Source organism: Crocuta crocuta, unplaced genomic scaffold (genome assembly GCF_008692635.1).
Source record: "Crocuta crocuta isolate KB4526 unplaced genomic scaffold, BGI_CrCroc_1.0 scaffold4, whole genome shotgun sequence".
NCBI classification, from domain to species: domain Eukaryota; kingdom Metazoa; phylum Chordata; class Mammalia; order Carnivora; family Hyaenidae; genus Crocuta; species Crocuta crocuta.
In genome coordinates, this window is record NW_027529996.1 from 4,543,531 (window position 1) to 4,563,120 (window position 19,590).

The 19,590-nt window shown below is 35.4% G+C and overlaps 1 protein-coding gene across 1 annotated transcript in view; it reads left to right on the plus strand.

The window, feature by feature from the left end:
* CPLANE1 (ciliogenesis and planar polarity effector complex subunit 1) overlaps positions 1 to 19,590 on the plus strand; it is a 130,488-nt gene that overhangs the window by 14,607 nt on the left and 96,291 nt on the right. Inside the window, exons 7-17 of the mRNA XM_077763477.1 lie at positions 223 to 379; positions 788 to 891; positions 2,147 to 2,329; positions 5,006 to 5,255; positions 5,425 to 5,580; positions 5,739 to 6,508; positions 7,051 to 7,259; positions 7,455 to 7,535; positions 10,683 to 10,847; positions 14,517 to 14,690; positions 18,258 to 18,486. Coding sequence (XP_077619603.1) covers positions 223 to 379; positions 788 to 891; positions 2,147 to 2,329; positions 5,006 to 5,255; positions 5,425 to 5,580; positions 5,739 to 6,508; positions 7,051 to 7,259; positions 7,455 to 7,535; positions 10,683 to 10,847; positions 14,517 to 14,690; positions 18,258 to 18,486 — 2,478 coding nt within the window. The remainder of the gene's footprint in view (positions 1 to 222; positions 380 to 787; positions 892 to 2,146; positions 2,330 to 5,005; positions 5,256 to 5,424; positions 5,581 to 5,738; positions 6,509 to 7,050; positions 7,260 to 7,454; positions 7,536 to 10,682; positions 10,848 to 14,516; positions 14,691 to 18,257; positions 18,487 to 19,590) is intronic.

The following is a 19,590-nucleotide window of genomic DNA, read 5'->3' on the forward strand; positions in this document are numbered from 1 at the left end:
ATGGAACATGCCATTACTCACAAAATGCTGATATTGAACTTGTTTACCTGGCAACTGCTCTTTTGCGGCTTGGATGAAATTCTGAGCAGTTGCTAAGAGAGCCTCTTAGCATGCACATGTTAGCATGCACATGTAGGAATTGGACCCTTAAGTTTTTTATGATGAGCTAAGTATTAAAAGTTATTGTATTTACTATTTTCAATTATTACATTACTTTCTTAGATCATTGCCATACCATGTTCATTGGGCACAACAAGACTGCCTTTTGTGCCATTTGATTCCCAAATGTGAATCAGTAAAGTCAAGAGGAGCTCTAATTTCTGCCTTTTCTAGAGATGGCGTTACCCTGGCAGTAACTCTTAATCAGAAAGACCCAAAGGTCAGTATATGTAATCTATTTTGAAAGTAATCCATAAAAGAGTTTAGTTCAATTTGGAGTTGTTTTGTAATACTACTTTATGTTCTTTGTATGGGTGTTTTCTGATCCAGTTTAACATTGTGGATTGGTAAAGTTATTTTAACTAGCAGCTATAATTTCAAAACTTGGCCTTCAGAAGTGAAAAAAGGGTAACAAAAAGGAAGAAGGATGAAGTGGTAACTGATGTCCTTAAGATATAGTATAAAAGAGTGAGGAGTTTTAGTTTTCAGTATTGTTTTGCCAGTTGGGAAAGACTCCAAAGATAGTTTATTGATAATAATAGGTCTCTAGATCTCTAGAATTATAAGTAATGATTAAAGTAAAATAATTTTAATGGTTTTTTGCCTTTTTTTTTTTTTCGCTTTCTAGGCAACTCAGGTATTGTTTATAAACACATTGAATTTTGTTACTCTCTGTGGTAGCCTGAGAGGATGTAGTAATAAGAATCCTGTAGTTCCACCTACACTTATCAGGTATGAACTCTTGTGTTTCTACATAGCATTTTTATTTTCTCTTCTAAGAGTTTAATAAGTTTAAGGCTCTGATAATTCAAAAGATACCTAAATAGGTATTTAGATAGATAATGCAACTTTCAGCATTTGTGCTTGATTAACTGCTATATGTAAGGAAAATCTTACTTTAAGAAAAGGTCTGGTGGGGTGGACGATACATGAACATATTTCTTTTCCCTTTTATTTTTTTCTGTGTTGTCTCAGGAGGAGTAGAATCATAACTGGATAGGGAATATTGGGTTTAATTATAGAGACTGAAATGAGAAAACCTGGATTGGGAAGACCATTATATACTTGGGGTGGTTGAGGTGTTTATAGCTTTTTAAACAAAGTTGGCATGCTCTGCATATGGGTTAATAGCAATAATCAGGATTTTGGAGAACACAGGAGCCGCTACCAGGACCTACTTGGGATTATAGAGTAGGAAGGTTTCCCCATGGACTTCCTAATTTCCTTTTCTGAACATTTTTCTTTGCTCTTCTCTGAATTTCCAAGGTTTTCAGGTCTATCTAGCCTTGTCTCTTTGTTTTCTTTCCCTACCTAAAAGTTCCTTTCTGAAGGTATTACTCATTCTTACACCTGAAATTAATATAACATCATGTCTTGACTACAGTAAAACAAAGGAAGGAAGGAAGGATGGAAGGAAGAAGAGAAAGAAAGAATGACTGGTCTTAGTGCAGTGGTCTCTTTAACTTAGAGTGTACATCATTATTTACACAAGAAGCTACTTGTGTCTCCATGAAAGATTAATTTTACTAGGTAGTTAAGGAGTAGTAAGGATGACATTGGGAAGAGGAAATCTGCTGCCGCATGGAACTCCAGCAAACTGCAGAGAAGACAGGCATGGTATTGATTGACCTTTAAATCTATCAGTAGATTTGAGTTGTAGACACCAATAGAATTAAAGTTGTCTAATTAAAATGTGAATAACTAAAAAGCGTAACTCTTCTAGGGAGTATTTTCATCTTATCATTTGCTCATGTGTCTACATGAATTTGTGATTGGTATGTAAAATGGAGTAGATGTTGATGAGCAAACTCCTTTTTTTCCTTACCTTTTTTCTGGGAAGTAAAATACATGAAATGTATGTGGCAGTTTCCTACTATTCATTCTTTTCCCCTTATTTTTTGAAATGTTTCAACCCTGCTTGGCCATTTTAAATTGTCAAAGACATTGCTGAGAGCCCTTTCTAAACATACTGTCTTGCTTTTTCTAGGTCCTACTGGGTAGGTGATATCAGCTGGACTCATGATAGTCTTTTTCTGGCTTGTATGTTAAAACGTGGCTCCCTGGTTTTATTGACCTGCCAAGGTGAATTGGTAACATTAATTACATTTGGTTGCTCTATAGAATTTGGGCCAGCAGAATTTATTCCTTTTCACCCACTCATAACATATAGGTGAGACATTTGAATTGTTTTAATTTGTTTTTAGAAGGTTTTCTCTTTTGGTATTACTTTATTGTGTATTTAAAAAAAAATAATTTCATCTTTCGAATTGTGATTCTTTCTTTGAGTCTGTCCTCAATATCTGTTTCTTATTTATAGTTTTCTTCTATTTCTTTTTGTTGCTAAATCCTGGTGAAAATTTGACATTGTGACTATGTAAGTATAAGTTATTTAAATATTCAGTAGCACTAAAACATGTATCTTCTTTTACGTAAAAATTCAAAGAAGTGTGAGATTGTCTTTTATTGTTTTAAAAGAAGGCCACTTAAATAAATGAGTAACTGAAAATTAACTTGGCATGTGGATTTATTTTTTTTTTTCCCCAAAGGGAAAAAGTTGTTGGAAATGTATAGAGGACTTTAGAATTTAGCCATGTTTTAATTTTTAGTTGTGGGATAGGGTAGCAGTTTGGCTTTGGAGTCAGATCAAAATTCAAATCTTCATTCTTCTACTTATTAATTGTCTGACTTTGCGTAAGTTATACTTTAAGCCTCTTTTAATTTTACTGGGAAGTGAAGATGACTCTATTTGTCTCTTAGGGTTCAGGGAATGAAGTAAAATAATAAATGGTTATAAATAACTTAGCTCAGTTCTTACATATGTGCTCAGTAAATATTTGTTGTTATTGATGTTAACATTAGATATGACCTGACATATACACACAGGTATTTACAAAACAAAAACATTGGAAAAGGATTTTGAAATTAATCCATTGCCATTCCTTCACAGAAAGGAAATTGAGGCATTGTCCTTGATTATTTTTAGCAAAAAGTGATGCTTAAAGTTTAGCACTAGAAAATTCTAAGTGAAAAATTTGTTGGGAAACCTGGCTGGCTCAGTTGGAAGAACATGCAGCTCTTGATTTTGGCATTGTGAGGTCGAGTCCCATGTTGGGTGTAGAGATTACTTAAAAATAAGTTCTTTTAAAAAAACTGTCACTTCCTGCAGTGAATATATTTTTTCCTTATTTCTTTATGGTCCAATTTACAATTGACTTGAATGTCCTCATATTCTTCTTTTTTAAATTTTTCATGTTTATTTACTTTTGAGAGAGAGAGAGACAGAGTGCGAGGTGCTGAGAGCGCAGGAGACACTGAATCTGAAGCAGGATCCAGACTCTGAGCTGTCAGCAAAGAGCCCAACACTGGCTCAAACTCACAGACCTGGTGATCATAACCTAAGCCACAGTTGGATGCTTAAACCGACTGAGCCACCCAGGCACCCCCCCTCATATTCTTCTTTAAAATTAATTTAGGGGTCTCATGGGTGTTTCAGTCTGTTATGCATCAGACTCTTGATCTCAGCTCAGCTCTTGATCTCAGGGTTGTGATTTTTAAGCCCAGCACTGGGCTCTGTACTGGGTGTGGAGTCTATTTGAAAAATTACTAATTTAGGGCCTTTTTTTTTTTTTAAAGTTTGTTTATTTTGAGAGAGAGAGCATGAGCAGGGGAGGGGCAGAGTGAGAGGAAGAGAGAAAATCCCAAGCAGGCTTTGCTCCATCAGAGCCCGATGTGGGGCTCAAACCCACGAACTATGAGATCATGACCTGAGCTCAAACCAGAGCCAGATGCTTAACCAACTAAACCACTTAGGCACCCCAATTTAAGACTTTTTAAAAAATGCTTATTTATTTGTGGGAAAGAGAGAGAGAGTCGAGCACGAGACGGGCAGAGAGATGGAGGCACAGAATCCAAAGCAGCTCCAGGCTCTGAGCTGTCCGCACAGAGCCTGANAAAATAGACTACTTTTAACGGAGGAATAAGGGGGAGAAGAAGGGCGGAAATGGTGGGGGAAAGGGAGAGAGGCAAACCATGAGAGACTCTTGAATGCTGACAAAAACTGAGGACTGATGGATGTGGGGGGGAGGGGGGGATGGGCATAGAGGAGGACACTTATGGGGATGAGCACTGAGTGTTATGTGGAAACTAATTTGACAATAAACTATTTGTAAAAAAAAAAAGAAAATAGACTACTTTTTCTGATTATATAAGTGATGCAAATTTATTATTAAAAAAATAAATTTAGAAAAATGCCTGTTATGAATACAGGCATTATTTTGCTAAAAATAATCAAGGGCAATTCTGTTATCAAGAGGGAGAAAAAAAACTGAAAAAGACATTTGGAGAATATGGTAGTGGGTAAAATTTTGTCAGCTGAAGATTAAATTTGAGTGACTTTCTACATAAATGTACTTATTTACTGTTATGGGAGTGTACCTGATTCTGATTATTTAATATTATTTAATTATGTATTCATAACTAATAATTATATTCTTATAAGTATATTTCAAGTATATTTATTAAAGCATAGTAAGAAGGAAGGTTAACTACTTAATTCTGTAATAGTAAAAATGAACTGCCTTCATTCTTTTCTGAAGTAGTTTGTGTAAAACTAAAAACAGAACAGTAAATGCCACAATTCAGGGAATATTTAAAAAATATATAAACCTACATGTTATTTAATCATGTCTTCCTTACAGATATATACAATTTGATGTTAGTGTGTTTAACTGGCTGTTTTATCATTCTGTAGCTTTTAATTGTTGTTTTTCTTTTCTTTGGAATAATCTGATTGTTTCCTTTAAGATTTTTCTTATACTAATTCTTCAATTTTGTGTTTGTTTGCTAGACCACAGCAGTTTACATTTCAAGATTCAAATAATTCTGTAGATTCATCAACTTCTGATAATGACCCTATGAGACAGAGATTTTCTATAAAAGCACACTCAAGATTACCCTACCTCATTATTTCTGATGGATACATGATCACGACCCTTCGATTTCTTGATAACCTATCTCCATCAGTGCTCATGAGATCTTTTCTACTTGATTCAACCCAGAGGCTTGAGAAAACATACCAAAGTATGGTATTGTCTAAGGTATAGTGCTTTTGGTATCGTTGGTAAAAGTTGGCTTGTCATTTCAGATCTAAAACCATATTGACAATAATGTCCTTGGATTGTATATAGTTGTCTATAGAATTTTTAATTGCTTATTATAGAATTAGAGATACAATTTTGCTCTTGGACATCTTTTTTTCTTCTACAGCCAAAGGGCAAAGGGCTGAACTTGCGATCACTGGATTCCCTAAGGTCTAGCCTGTTAAAACACCAAGGAAATAAAAGTTTAGCTGATTCTACTGTCCCCAGATTCTTACAGGCAGAAGAAGCAATGAACTTAAATGAAAAAGCAGCAGATTTTCAGGTACTTAGTAGGTGTTTTATTTACTTTGAACAGTTATGTATTGACTTTATTCCAAGAAACTTATTTTTCTCTCTCTTGTTCAATGGAGAGAAATTTGAGAACACCAGTGATTTTACTTATAAGATATTAAGTATAATTTTCTTCACTCATTCTTTCAGGATTTTGAAGCAGAAGAAACTAATGAAGGCAAACACTTTGCAAACAACTTATTCTCACTTTGGAACCAAAAAAATGATCCATTGTTTAGTAGTGTCAAGGAGGGAAGATTGGAATTTGCATCTATGTTTGATACAGTACATGCAAAAGATGATATGGAGGAGACAGACAGAACCATTACAGAACTGCATTCTGTCCAAAAAAATCTCCTTGCAGCATGGACTATAGGAATTTCAAAAAATGTAACAGAAAAAACTTTAATGTTAAATTACACTGTTGTTTGTATCACTCATTTTTTCTACATTCTTCAGTTTATAAAATGTCCTTTTCCCAAACTTGATCCTTTTTTAAGCAAGAACACACGACATAATGCATGGATACTTTGTATCTTTCAACTTTTTCATCAGTGTTTGTCAATCCAGTATTGGGATATGAGATACAAACAAGATGTGGGACATTTGATAAAGCTGACCTCAAATACTATAAAGCTTTTGCTGATGCAGCAACAACAGGGTCAGTTATTTTCAGAGAAGCTTTTGGCTTGTTTTCATTTACTCAAAATGGTAGCTGCTTATTTAAATGGCATATACATTCTTCAACCTGAAGTTATTTCATCATCAGTTGATGGAAATAGAACAGCAAATCAAGACCAGTTGGTGGTACCCATTTTTCAAATGTTTCAAGGTAGTGGTTCTCAGGAAAACTGGTCTTGGAGTTCATCTTTCAGGATTCATCCTCAAGTATTAAATCTTGCTCAACAACCAGGACACAGGTATAATTACCTTATATTAAGGTACCGTCAACATTATAGATGGTTTCCTTTTTGAAAATTGGAATACAATTCTTATGCTGTAAAATTAACCATTTTAAAGTGTAAAATTCATTGATTTTTAATATAGTCACAAGGTTCTAGAACTCTTAACACCAATTCCAGAGTGTTTTTATAATCAAAAGAAACTCTGTATCCATTACCAGTCAGCATTAATAGATTTTTATATTTAAGCTAAATGTTATTCAACAGACGTAGTTAATTAGTCTTGGGCAGCCATGATACACGCCCAAGAATTGAAAGATTTTGGTTTAGGTAAGCACTATAGAAAAATGACCATGAAAGTTTATGAAGATTTAAAAAAGTGTATTATATGTTTTTTGATCAGTGGACTTTATATTATATTTAAATCTGATCAGTTTGTATATATATTATTGTATCAGTGAAGAATACAGTCAGAAATAATAAGACTAAGTAGGAGGCTATACATATTTTTATTCCTTGTCTGAAATTTGGTTTTGATGATTACTTAATTTTGTGTGCAGATTAGCTGTTCTCTGGAGAGTGTTGTACAACAAAACTTTATGGTATCAAACACAATTAAATCAAAGACTTCCTGAAGGTGACAGACAGTTAACTGAAAAGGTGACACAGGAAGCATCTGCTGTCAAGACTCTGCTGTGTCATATACAGGCTAACTTACAGACTGCTGGGGCTCGCTTGGGCCAAGCATTAGAACTTCAACCTATCAATGGTCAGTAACTTACAAATATTTAACTCTGCAAATTAGCAATATAGGTAATTTGGGCTTTGATTTTTAATTAGTTGAAATTACTTGTTTTTCACAATTGTTTCTGGCTGAGCTATATTCACTGAATTTTAAAATGAAGTAAATTTTTATAAGGTAATTTCATTAACTGTGACTGATTATTGGTTAAAAACTTTGTAGGTGAAGAATGTTTCCTATTAGGATCATATGAAAAGTCCGTTCAACTGTGGAAGAAAGCTCTACAAGAAACCCAAGAGAAAGGTAAGGGAGTGTTAAAAAATAATAGTTACCATAATATTGGTAGGAATACATTTTGACATGCTGTAGAGCTTAAAAATAATCCCAGATTCCTGAGTGCTCACAATATTTTAATGCTCAAGTGGAATACATATGGTAGGCATCTTGAGTGTCAGATGCTTATTTAAAATTATTTTTGGTCTTGAGGCACCTGGGTGGCTCATTGGTTTAAGGGTCTGACTTCGGCTCAGGTCATGATCTCACAGTTTGTGAGTTGACAGCTCAGAGCCTGGAGCCTGCTTTTCGGATTCTGTGTCTCTCTCTCTCTCTCTCTGCTCTTCCCCACTTATGCTCTGCCTCTCTCCTTCAAAAATAAACAAACATTAAACTTTTTTTAAAATAAAAAATATTAAAAAATTATTTTTGGTCTTGGAATTTGTAGCATCAAGAATTTCTATAATCTATAAATAAGGCTCCTTCTGTCATATTTTGGCTTAGTGATGGAACCTGTGATTGATTATTGTTGGGGAAAAATGAGCTTTAGATACTAAATAAAATAATGTTTTGTCGGGCATTTACCACCTTTTTTACAGACTTAGAGAAACATGAAGCTAAGGCTCTCTGCCCTTAGTTAATTCAACTTCAAGAATTTCCCGTGAGTTGGACTTATTGTTGGGTTAAGTTTGGGCTTCATGGAGTTTTTGATGAGAAGATGGGGATGTAGATTCTAGAAACTGGTGATAGCTTTCATGATATTGAGAATGTGGCCAGGATGACAGAAGTTCTCGGCTAGCGACCTGGGAGCTAGCCATGACTAACGACATGGTCAGGTTTGGCCAGTTATTAAATTTATTTTCTGACTGCTGTGGCTTTGTGTATTTCACTCATTCACCTATTTAACCAGTATTTGTTGGGGGCCTGCTATGTCTCTAGTACCATATTAGGCACTAGGAATAAACAACAAGTTGCCCACAATATGGAAGAGAGATTACATAAACAACTAGCACTTACTTCTCTTTTATGTTGTGTGGTACATGCTAGAGGAGCACAGAGAAACATTTCCCACAATCAGAAGCTGAAACGTGAGCATTAGTCTGGGGAAAACCTGGAGGAGTTGACATTTAAAATTGAGTATAAATTGGCCAGTTAAAGTAGTGGTAATTGTTTAACAAAGGAGATAGCATTATAGAAGCAAAAAGGCATGAGAAATCATGGCAGTTTGGTAAACTAAGCTGTTTCTTAGGACTAGATCAAATGACATATGTATGTAATGTAGGGGGTAGGATGGTGAGAGGTAGGTAGGTAGGTAGAGAATAGGTGATAAAGGAGCTTACTGTGCAATTTAAAGGGATTAAAATTTTATCCTGAAGACATTGGGATCAGTTAGATACTTTATGTCAGAAAGAAAACTTTTCAAATGAATATAGGCCATTTGGAAAGATTGCTTTCGTACAATGTGGAAGGTCATTTGTAGAAGTATGGTTTAGATTTGTGGATTTTGCATTGAAGCAGGAAAATCAAGTCAGTTGAGAAGGTCCTGAATCAAAGCAATATCAGGAGTACTAGAGAACAAAAGTAACACTTGACAGATACTTAATAGACTTGATCAGCTGCACTTGTGACTGAGTAGATCTGGAGAAAGAAGTCTAATGTAGTTGTCAGGTTTGGGGATTGTCCAACTGGATGAAGAAGAGTGGCATTCAAGGAGATGAAGAGCTCTGATGAAGAAAAGTTTTCCTAATGAGTTCCATTATGGACCTTTACATTTAATTTCATTTCTAACTATATTCACTAGGAATAGCTTTTAAAAATGGAAACTGAAAGTAATAATGGCTTCAACAAGAAAGAAGTTTATTTCTCTTTCTTGAAAGGAGACCAGAAGTTGACAGTCTGCGACTGATTTGATATTTCTTTGGTCTAAGTAAGGACCCATGCTCCTTTAGTTTTTCTACTCAGTTATCCTTAGTGCATTGCTTCCAATCTTAAGGCCATTACATGAGCTAAGATGGGTCCAGCCATCACATGCATGTTCTAGACAGCAGGAAGGAGGAAGGCAGAAAAGGCAAGAAAGGGAACACATACCTCCTAACTAGTTACCTCCCTTTGGGTAGCTTCTCTGGAAGTTCTACACAATATTATCTCTTGGTTCAGAGCTTAGTCATTTTTTCACATGGCCACAACTAAGTGAGAAATTGTGATCTGGGTGCATTATTAACCCCAAATTAAATTGGAATTGTTTTACTAAGGAAGAAAAGATAAAGGGCAGGCAACTAATAGTGTCAGTCCTAAACACCCCCCAGATATTTGAAGGCAGTGGTCAGGGGCCCCTATCTCATTTGGAAGTCTTCTTTGACTAACTGTTTGATAGGTACATGGTTTCTTGGGGTTTTCTTTTTTAGCATGTTTCCTTCTGTTTCATCATGTGTACTTGAGATGTTGTTAGTGGATTTTAGTGCTGAGATGATGAGGATTTGCAGCTCTCTTCGGATAAAATCTTAGTCGTCCTTGGGCCTGATGAAAGATAATAAAATCATTCAGAACTTAAAATGAAAAAGAACAAAATATTGCTGACCTGTTTTAAGATAAAAACTCATATTAAAGTATAAAACAAATACAGAGAAAAAGTCACATAACCTGAGTGTGTAACAGCTTTCATAAACAACATTTCTGTCTACTTTGCAAGTAGACAGAACATTACCTTTCTGGGAAGCCTGGCTGGCTTAGTCGCTAGGGCATGTGACTCTTGATCTCAGGGTTATGAGTTCAAACCCCACATTGGGTGTAGAGATTACTTGAATAAATAATAAGTGTTGAATAAATAATAAGTTTATTTTGAGAGAGAGACAGAGCATGTGAGCGAGGGAGGGACAGAGAAAGGGCAAGAGAGAGAGAATCCCAAGCAAGCTTCACTCTGTCAGCGCGGAGCCTGACACAGGGCTCCAACTCAGGAAATGCAAGATCCTGACCTGAACTGACACCAGGAGTGCGATGCTTAACTGACTGAGCCACCCAGGTGTCCCTTAAATAAATAACTTTAAGAAAGAAAATTACCTTGCTAACATGTTTTTTTGGGGATTTTTTTGCTAACGTGTTTTTATTTTTTCTTTTTTAATATTATTTATGTCAAATTGTGCTAACATGTTTTTAACGTAAACTTAATTCTTCTTTAAGGAGGAAGAAGGACGTGTTTTCTTCAGATACGCTATTATCTTTCTCTTTTATACTGCTACCTCTATAGCTATAATTTAAATGACGCTCAAGGATTGTGTGATCAGCTAGTAAGAGAAATATTGAAGTGGTCCCACCTACCTGTAAAAGAAACTGAGGATTGCTCAGGTATGCATTTCAGCAGTCAGTATGTTTAATCTCATTAATTTGTATTCATACATTTAGATATGAAATTGGTTGCTCTGACTAAATTATGTTATGGTGAATTTTGGCCTATCAACTTCTTAATAGAGAGGGTCATGCCTTATTTTTGCTTTTGTTTTTTTTAAATCTTTGTCTCCTCAGGGCTTAGCAGTAATTGCCTACTCAACTAATAGAATTATTTTTTCACAGCCATATTTGTTAGGCATAATATCAGGTATCCGAGTATTTTTCCTTAATATATTTATATTTTCTTTAACTGTGGCTTAAGGTGGTTTAGTAAAGTGATGAAAATCACTTTCTGAGGTATTCTGAGTCTTTTTTAAAGTTCACTTAAGAGGCTGTAGATTATCTGAGTTGCTTTTTTTAAAAGAGGTATATTTAAACTAAGCAATAATGAGACTGAAAGGTATACATGAGCATATAATATATCTCTAGGTTATAAGTAGTAGACCATTAGATGTATACCATGCATGTGAATGTGTCTGAAAGGCCCATTGTATCAGAACTTTTAAATGAAGTCCATGCCAACTTGGGTTTTAGTGTTTGAGCCACTGTTTATTGATTTCTTGCTCTTTGTTATTTTTATCTTTTAAAATCTTTGTGTTCATAGGGAAGTAATAAGTGTTCATTTTAGATAATTTTGAAAATATGGAAAAATATAAAGAAGAAAATAAAATTACTTATAATTTTATCATTTTTGTCTGTATACATTTATATGTGTATATTTTAGAGCTATGTATTGTTTTGTAATCTTCTAAAATTTAATATTTTGATGAATATCTTCCAATGTAAATAATATTCTTTTTTGAAAGCCTATTAAACCTTTTCCCCATTATTGCACATTTTAGTTGCTGCCACCTATTTACTGTTTTAAATAGTGCTGCAGTGTACATGAATTTTTGTGACTATTACTAATAATTCAGGATAAATTTCTAAAATTGCCCTCCAGAAAGGTCTGCTAGCTGTGTATTACTGAAAGACCTTTATATGTGACTTTTTAACTGATTGGACATTCTTAATTTTTTTTTCAGTGATGTTATCATTACATGATTAGCTTTTTAAATAAATTGAACCTTTAGTAATGTATATTTTAGTTTTTAATGACTATTGTTTAGAATATATTAAGTGTATCCTTACTGGGTTGGGAGTCTCAAAGACTACCCCTCACATTCAGTGTTCACAGGGAGGACACATAGGACTCAGCATACAGTTGTACTTAAGGCTTTTATCTACTACAATGAAAGGATCCAAAGCAAAACTAGCAAAGGGAATAGGTGTGTGGGGTGAAGTCCAGGCATAAGCTTTCAAGACTCCTTTCCTCGTAGAGTCACACAGGACACACTTAGTTCCTATAGCAACAAGTTGTGTCAACACATGAGGTTTATTGACCAGGGAAGCTCAGAGACTCAGTGCTTAGGTTTTTTGTTTTGTTTTAAGTTTATTTATTTAGTTTGAGAAAGAGAGAGAAATCACAAGTAGGGGATGGTCAGAGAGATGAAGAGACAGAATCCCAAGCAGGCTCCACACCATTAGCACTCCACACCCCATTGCAGGGCTTGAACTCCCAAATCGCGACATCATGACCTGAGTCAAGATCAAGAGTCGGATGCTTAACTGACTGTGCCATCCAGGCATCTCAGTGCTCAGGGTTTTTTTGTTTTTGTTTTTGTTTTTTTAAATTTCTGAAAGAGAGAGACAGCATGAGCAGGGGAGGGTCAGAGAGAGAGGGAGACACAGTATCTGAAACAGCCTCCAGGCTCTGAGCCAGCTGTCAGCACAGAGCCCAACGTGGGACTCGAACCTACGAACCGTGAGATCATGACTTGAGCTGAAGTCACTGCCCAACTGACTGAGCCACCGAGGCGCCCCTCAGGGTTTTTAATTAGAGGCTGAATAGTCATGTAGTCACCCTTTTACCTAGCCCATACCAAAATACTACACTCTCAGAAGAAAAACAGGTGTTCAGCATAAACCACATTGTTTGTACAAACACTTAGGTCTAGTGAGCCACTCTGATCAGTTAAGGTGGTGGGAATTTCCCCAAATCCAAGTTCCCAGATGCTATCCAAGAGTCAGCATCATGAGCAAAACTTGCAAGTGGTCAGGCCCGCTATGTTAACTTTTTCCTGCACACTTACGTCATTAAATCATTTATATAGTTATAATTTAATTTTTATTGCATAAGGTTGCCATTATTAACATCATCACTGTGCCACACACAGAATTACCCTTTCAAAATTTTTTTACTTTTAAATTGATACAGTTTTACCCTGTGATCATCTTTTAGAATTAGGTTGCTCCCCATTTTAGAAGCTTATTTCTGAGCTTTGCATAATGAATTTTGTATGATTAAAATTACCAGAAATTTTGCCTTTATATAATTCCTACTGTAAGTTTTATCCAGGAGAGAATAATTTTTGCTAATGTGTTTTTAATTTTAATGTGAAGAAGTAGTAGGATTTTTCCAAGTGTTTAGTGACCAAATGAACAATACTGCTTGGAGGCTAATAAGATTTTCTCAAGATCCCCTTTATGAAAAAAAAAAAAAGTTTATTAACAATAATCCTGAGTGCCTACTCAATGAGAAGAGGAGCGTTAGGTGCTGAGATATGCAATGACAAGATAGAAATGGTCCATATGCATATAGACCTTAATATCCTTATGAATATGTATTAAATGACTTCTGGGAAAGAAAAATATTTTGCTACTGTTGTGGCCATAAATATCATAAAAATTAATGTTATTTTAGTATTTATATTTAATAGTTTCACTCTTTTCAGATTTCTCAGTGCCAGTTTTTATTACTGAGTTTTCGTTCTCAAATAGGCATGACATGTTTGCTCCTGCTAATTTATATGTCAGAATCACTGCGGATATTCTGATGTGACTCCCACTCCCCCACCCGCTTTCTCCCTCTACCCTACACATTCCTTTTGTCTCCAACTTCCAAAAGAATCCTACGATAATGAGCCACTCTTACTAATGGGAGTATATTGTAATTCCCAGATCTAATGGTATAGAAGACAGCATTAAGAATCAATGTTCTAATGCTTTTCAGATTATATATGTAGTAAGCTCTGCCTCCTTTCATCAAAGAAGAAAAATTGGAGAAGGAAGAAGGGAAAATAATGAAATCTAAGTTTGTGAATCCATCATGGCTGGATTGTTTTGTATTTACCCTTCCATGTTTTAAAATAAAACTGGTAACTTAAAGCCATCAGCAGTTCCTAAATGCATGTGCTAATTATTTTTATTCTATTGTCCTCAAGAAGCATAGATACCTATTATAAATTAGCTCAGGGATGCCTGGGTGGCTCAGTCATTTAAGTCCCTGACTCTTGATTTCACCTCATGATCTCGTGGCTTTTGAGTATGAGCTCTGTGTCTTGGGGCTCTGTGCTGACAGCTTGCTTGGCATTCTGTCTCCCTCTCTCTTGGCCTCTCCCCCTCTTGTTCTCTGATTCTCTCTAAAAATAAAATAAACCTAAAAAAATAAGCTTGTACAGGTTAATGGGTGCTTATCTCAGAAAAAAATTATAATTTTCTTCTTATATAATTATAAGAAGGAGACTTAAATATTACTTTCTAATAGTTTGATCAGAATCTCCTTTGGTCATTTGCTGTCTTCCTTAGTTCCTGAGAAGTCTCATTTTGAGTTTGGAATGATGAGAAGTGCTCATCCTGAGGCTGCAGTGAGGGTTATCCAGTCTATGGCTCGCTTCATGGCCGCCTATTTCACCAATCAGCTGCTTTGCATTTTGCCACCTCACAATGTGAATGTTCTTCCTCCTCTTCATACTAAAACAGGTAATATAGTAAGCAAATAATTTTCTCATTTTGTTTATTCACATAATACTTAAAATCATGTACAGTGATCATTATTCTATGGTAATAATACTGTTCTAGCTTTGTGTATGACACATAGGAGATTCTCAGTGACTACAAATGAATAAAACCTGAGAATGGTAATTGTTTTTATTGAATATGGACTTTTAAATTACAGTTGACCCATGAACAATGCAGGGGTTAGGGATGCCGACTCTGCACAGTCAACAATTCACATATAACTTCTGACTCCCCAGAAACTGTAAATAAACTACTGTTGGCCAGATGCCTTACCCATAAGATAAACAGTTAATATATATTTTGTATATGTATAATATACCGTATTCTTATAATCATGTAAACTAGACAAAAAATGTTAAGAAAATTATACAAGGGCACCTGGGTAGCTCAGTCAGTTAAGCATCTGCTTTCGGCATGGGTCATGTTTTCGTGGTTTGTGAGTTCGAGCCCCGTGTTGGGCTCTGTGCTGACGGCTCAGAGCCTGGAGCCTGCTTCAGATTGTCTCCTTTTCTTGCTGCCCCTCCCCTGCTTGTGCTCTATCTCTCTCTTTCTCTCTCAAAAATAAATATTACAAAAATATTTTTTTGAATTATACAAGAAAATACCTTTATATTACTATATTTATCAAAAGAAATCTGCATGTAAGTAGACCTGCACAGTTCAAATCCATGTTGTTCAAGGGTCAACTGTATTTATGTTATTATTACAGTGGTTTTATATTTAAGCTCTCTTTTTTGTTACAATCCTAGGTATTTATCACTCATGTTCTCTATCTTTGGTAGTAATGTTTCTGACAACAAATTGTGTCCTTAATCCCCATTATTTTACTGAAGAGGAGAAGTAGCACTCCATGTGGTTTTTAGAAAAACCTTTAAAAAAAAAAGGTCAAATCGTGACTTAGAAAATTTGTCTCAATTTCTTGTCTTTCATATCCTACATTATTTATAGGACTTGAGCTGTTTGGCATGATCTTCATCTTTTGTATACCTAGAGAACATTGATTTTTTTCACACTATACGAAGAAAGGTGATAGAATTATTGAATTGTTTTTGGACATACTCATAAACATTTATAAAAGCTCAAAGACACACCTTTTAATTCTTTATGTAGATATCTTTCCAGTGAGAGGAGGGGCTAGGAAAGAAAGTTTTGTGATCTCTTCCTAAGCCTGAGACTATGATTACTGAAAATCTAAATACCTGAAACTTGGTATATAGCCTTTAGTTTCTTAATTTCCTACTATCTTGAAAAAGGATATCTGTAGGCTCGACTTAGAATAGATTTAATATTAATCTTTTAAATCAGAACTGGTGGCAGAATGTATTGGGGATTTGAGTAGCTTATTTAGTGTGATGTTTGTTGTATGAAAACAGTTAAGATTTTCAGAAAATTAAATCATTCAAGTTCTTTGTACAGTACCTTGCTCATAGTAAATAAAGAGGCAGGACAAATTTAGTCAATCTCCTGGCTCTTTGCCTATGCAGAATCAAACATTCAAGTGAATGACGAAATTTTTTGTTTCTATCCAAATGTGTTTGTCAAAGAGCTTAAGTGTTAGTGTTTGGTATGGGCAGAGACTATGTTGGTCACATGAGAAACTAATCATTTCAAGAAGCAGAAACCCATATATACCATTTGCCAGTTTTATTTTGAGGGAGTGAGTGAAAATCTTAGCAATATGTATTTTTATTTTTTTAAAAATTTTTAAATGTTTTCTAAAAATTTATTTCTGAGAGAGAGAGGCAGGCAGGATGAGCAATGAAGGGTCAGAGAGAGAGGGAGACATAGAATCTGAAGCAGGCTCCAGGCTTTGAGCTAGCTGTCAACACAGAGCTCGTTGCTGTGCTCGAACCCACGAACTGTGAGATCATGCCCTGAGCCGAAGTCAGATGCTTAACCGACTGAGCCGCACAGGCACCCCAATTTTATTATTTTTTTAAATGTTTATTTTTGAGAGAGCGCGTGAGTGGGGGAGGGGTAGTGAGAGAGGGGGACAGAGTTGACAGCAGTGACCCCAATGCAGGGCTCGAACTCAATGAACTGAGATCATGACTTGAGCCAAAGTTGGACTCTCAACCAGCTGAGCCACCCAGGCACCCCAGCAATATGTTTTTTTTTTTTTTAAATTTCTGTGAGAGAGAGAGAGACAGCATGAGAAAGGGAGGGTCAGAGAGAGAGGGAGACTCAGTATCTGAAACAGTCTCCAGGCTCTGAGCTGTCAGCACAGAGCCCGATACGGGGCTCGAACCCAAGAACCGTGGGATCATGACTTGAGCTGAAGTCCACTGCCCAACCGATTTAGCCACCCAGGCGCCCCCAGCAATATGTATTTTTTAAAAAATAGCAGTTCAGTGGCACCTGGGTGGCTGAGTTGGTTAAGCGTCTGACTCTTTTAATTTTGGCTCAGACAGTGATCTTATTTGAGAGATCACTAATAGCTCATACTTTCTCAAAATAAATAAATAAACTTAAAAAAAAATAGTTCAGCTATTGTATTTCCAAGTGGTTTATTCATGTTATTTTTTTAAAAAAATGTTTATTTATTTTGAGAGAGGAGAGAGAGTGAGTGTGCCAGCCGGTGGGGGAGGGACAGAGAGAGAAGGAGAGAAAGAGAATCCCAAGCAGGCTCTGCACTGTTAGCGCAGAGCCCAATGTGGGGCTTGAACTCACCAACTGTGAGATCATGACCTGAGCCAAAATCGAGTTGGATGCTTAACTGACTGAGCCACCCAGGCACCCCTCATTGTTATTTTAATTAGGGGAAAGTATAGAAGGCTAAGGAGAAGGATAGGACCCTTTGTATTTAAACCTAAACCAGACTGAAATCTTGTCATTTAGTCAGGACTATTGGAAATCACCCTTTCCTACTCTCTTAGAAACAATGATATACTGAATACTTAATTCTTGAATTTAACCTCTAATTAGTTTTTTAATATATGACACTATGAGGAATGCAAAGTCATATAAAATACAGTCTCTGCCTTACAAATTTCCAGTAGGAGAAATATTTCAGAGCAGCCCATAGTAATAGTACACTGTGGCCCAGTACACTTAAATATATGTTTGTATGTTTATATTATCTGACACAAAGTTTTCACTAAACTGTATTTATACTTGTTTTATGGCATGTACTCTGATGCTGTCTCTTTTGTTTCTGTATCTACTCTGTTCCATTTTTTAAGAATGCTGGCATTTATTTCATGACCACTAATGAGGCATATTCTTCAGTGTTAAAAAAAAAAAAAAAAAAACTAGAGTATGTTAAGTATTGTTTTAAACCATTTTGTATGTATCATCCCCGTCGTGGTTTTGTATAGAAAATACTAATTAAAGAGGTAGGGGCTCCTGGCTGGCTCAGTCGGTGGAGCATGTGACTCTTGATCTCTAGGTTATAAATTCAAGCCCCATGTTCAGTGTAGAGATTACTTAAAAATAAAATCTGAAATAAAAAAGATATGTAAATATATAAGGAGGAGTGAGTTCTGATAAATGTAATAGTAATATCCATTTTCTTTTATTTACACATAGAGCAGTCCCTTCGACTTATTCCTCTGCAACACTCTAAGGTGGCCAGTGTTGTAAGAGATCAGAATCTCTCCAATGTTTGGACAGTTGAATATGCCCTTGAGTTATTACTTATTGGTGGCCTAGTTCCAGAGGCTGTGTGGTTGGCACATAAACTTGGAGACTGGAAGACATCTGTGTCAGTTGGTGTGGCCTTCCAACTCTTCTGTAAACATGATAGTAATTTCACAAGGTATGTATATTTAGGCAAACGTAGGTTGAGAAACAGTATAATAGTATCATCTATTTTTTTATTTCTCTCATTGCTGGCATTTATGCACTTTGTGGAATCCTTAGTCCAGAATTGTCCAATGAAACTTTCTTCAGTGATGGAAATGTTCTATATGTGCAGTGCAGTATGATAGCTTTTAGCCATGTGTAACTATTGAGCACTTGATTTGTGGCTAGTGACACCAAGGAACTGAATTTTCAACCTAATTTAATTTTAAATAGCTAAATGCAGCTAGTGGCTACTGTGTTGGACAGCTCAACAGCTTTTTTTGTGTTAAAACTTTTATTTAAAAAAAAAAACTTTTTTATTTTAGCACATTTGTTAGTAATGCCCTAAAAGGCTTATAATCAATGCAAGAGTTTATCTATTTTAAGTAGGATTTGAATTTTAAACTGTCAATCTAATCTCTGTATTTTAACTTTTCTATGATAGTATTGCTGTATCTTTGATATTTTTCAGTTCAGTAATTCAATATATGTTTATTTCTTAAGTAACCACTCTGTACCAAGCTCTGTGCCAGGTATTTTAATGGATATAAACTTAAGTGGTACATAGACTCCATGTTTAAGGCATTTATAGTTTGGTAGAGAAATTAGGACAAAGGATTATTATAATTTAGTATATGGGCTGCCAAAGCGAGCACAAAACATTATTATAATTTAGATAGTATGGTAAGAAAAGTGCCAGTGGTGCAGTGGAGAGAGCAATAATATCAGATGGGCATAGGACAGGAAATGGAAATAACATTTGAGATGGACATTGAAGGGAAGACAGGATCTCAACAAATTGAGTAGCTGTGGGGAGAGATAACATTCCAAACATGAGCAAAATCATATGGCAAAAGGCAAATTTTGTTCAGTTTGGATAGAGTAGTATGTAGGGTAACAATGGGAAATAATTATGAGAAGGTATATTAGTATCACAATCATGGAGACCCTTAAAAATCTCCTTACTGTAATATTTCCCCAATTATTTCTTTTTTTCCAATTATTACTTTTTCTTTTTTTTAATTTTTTAACTTTTTTTTTTTTAATTTATTTCTAAGAGAGACAGCATGAGCAGGAG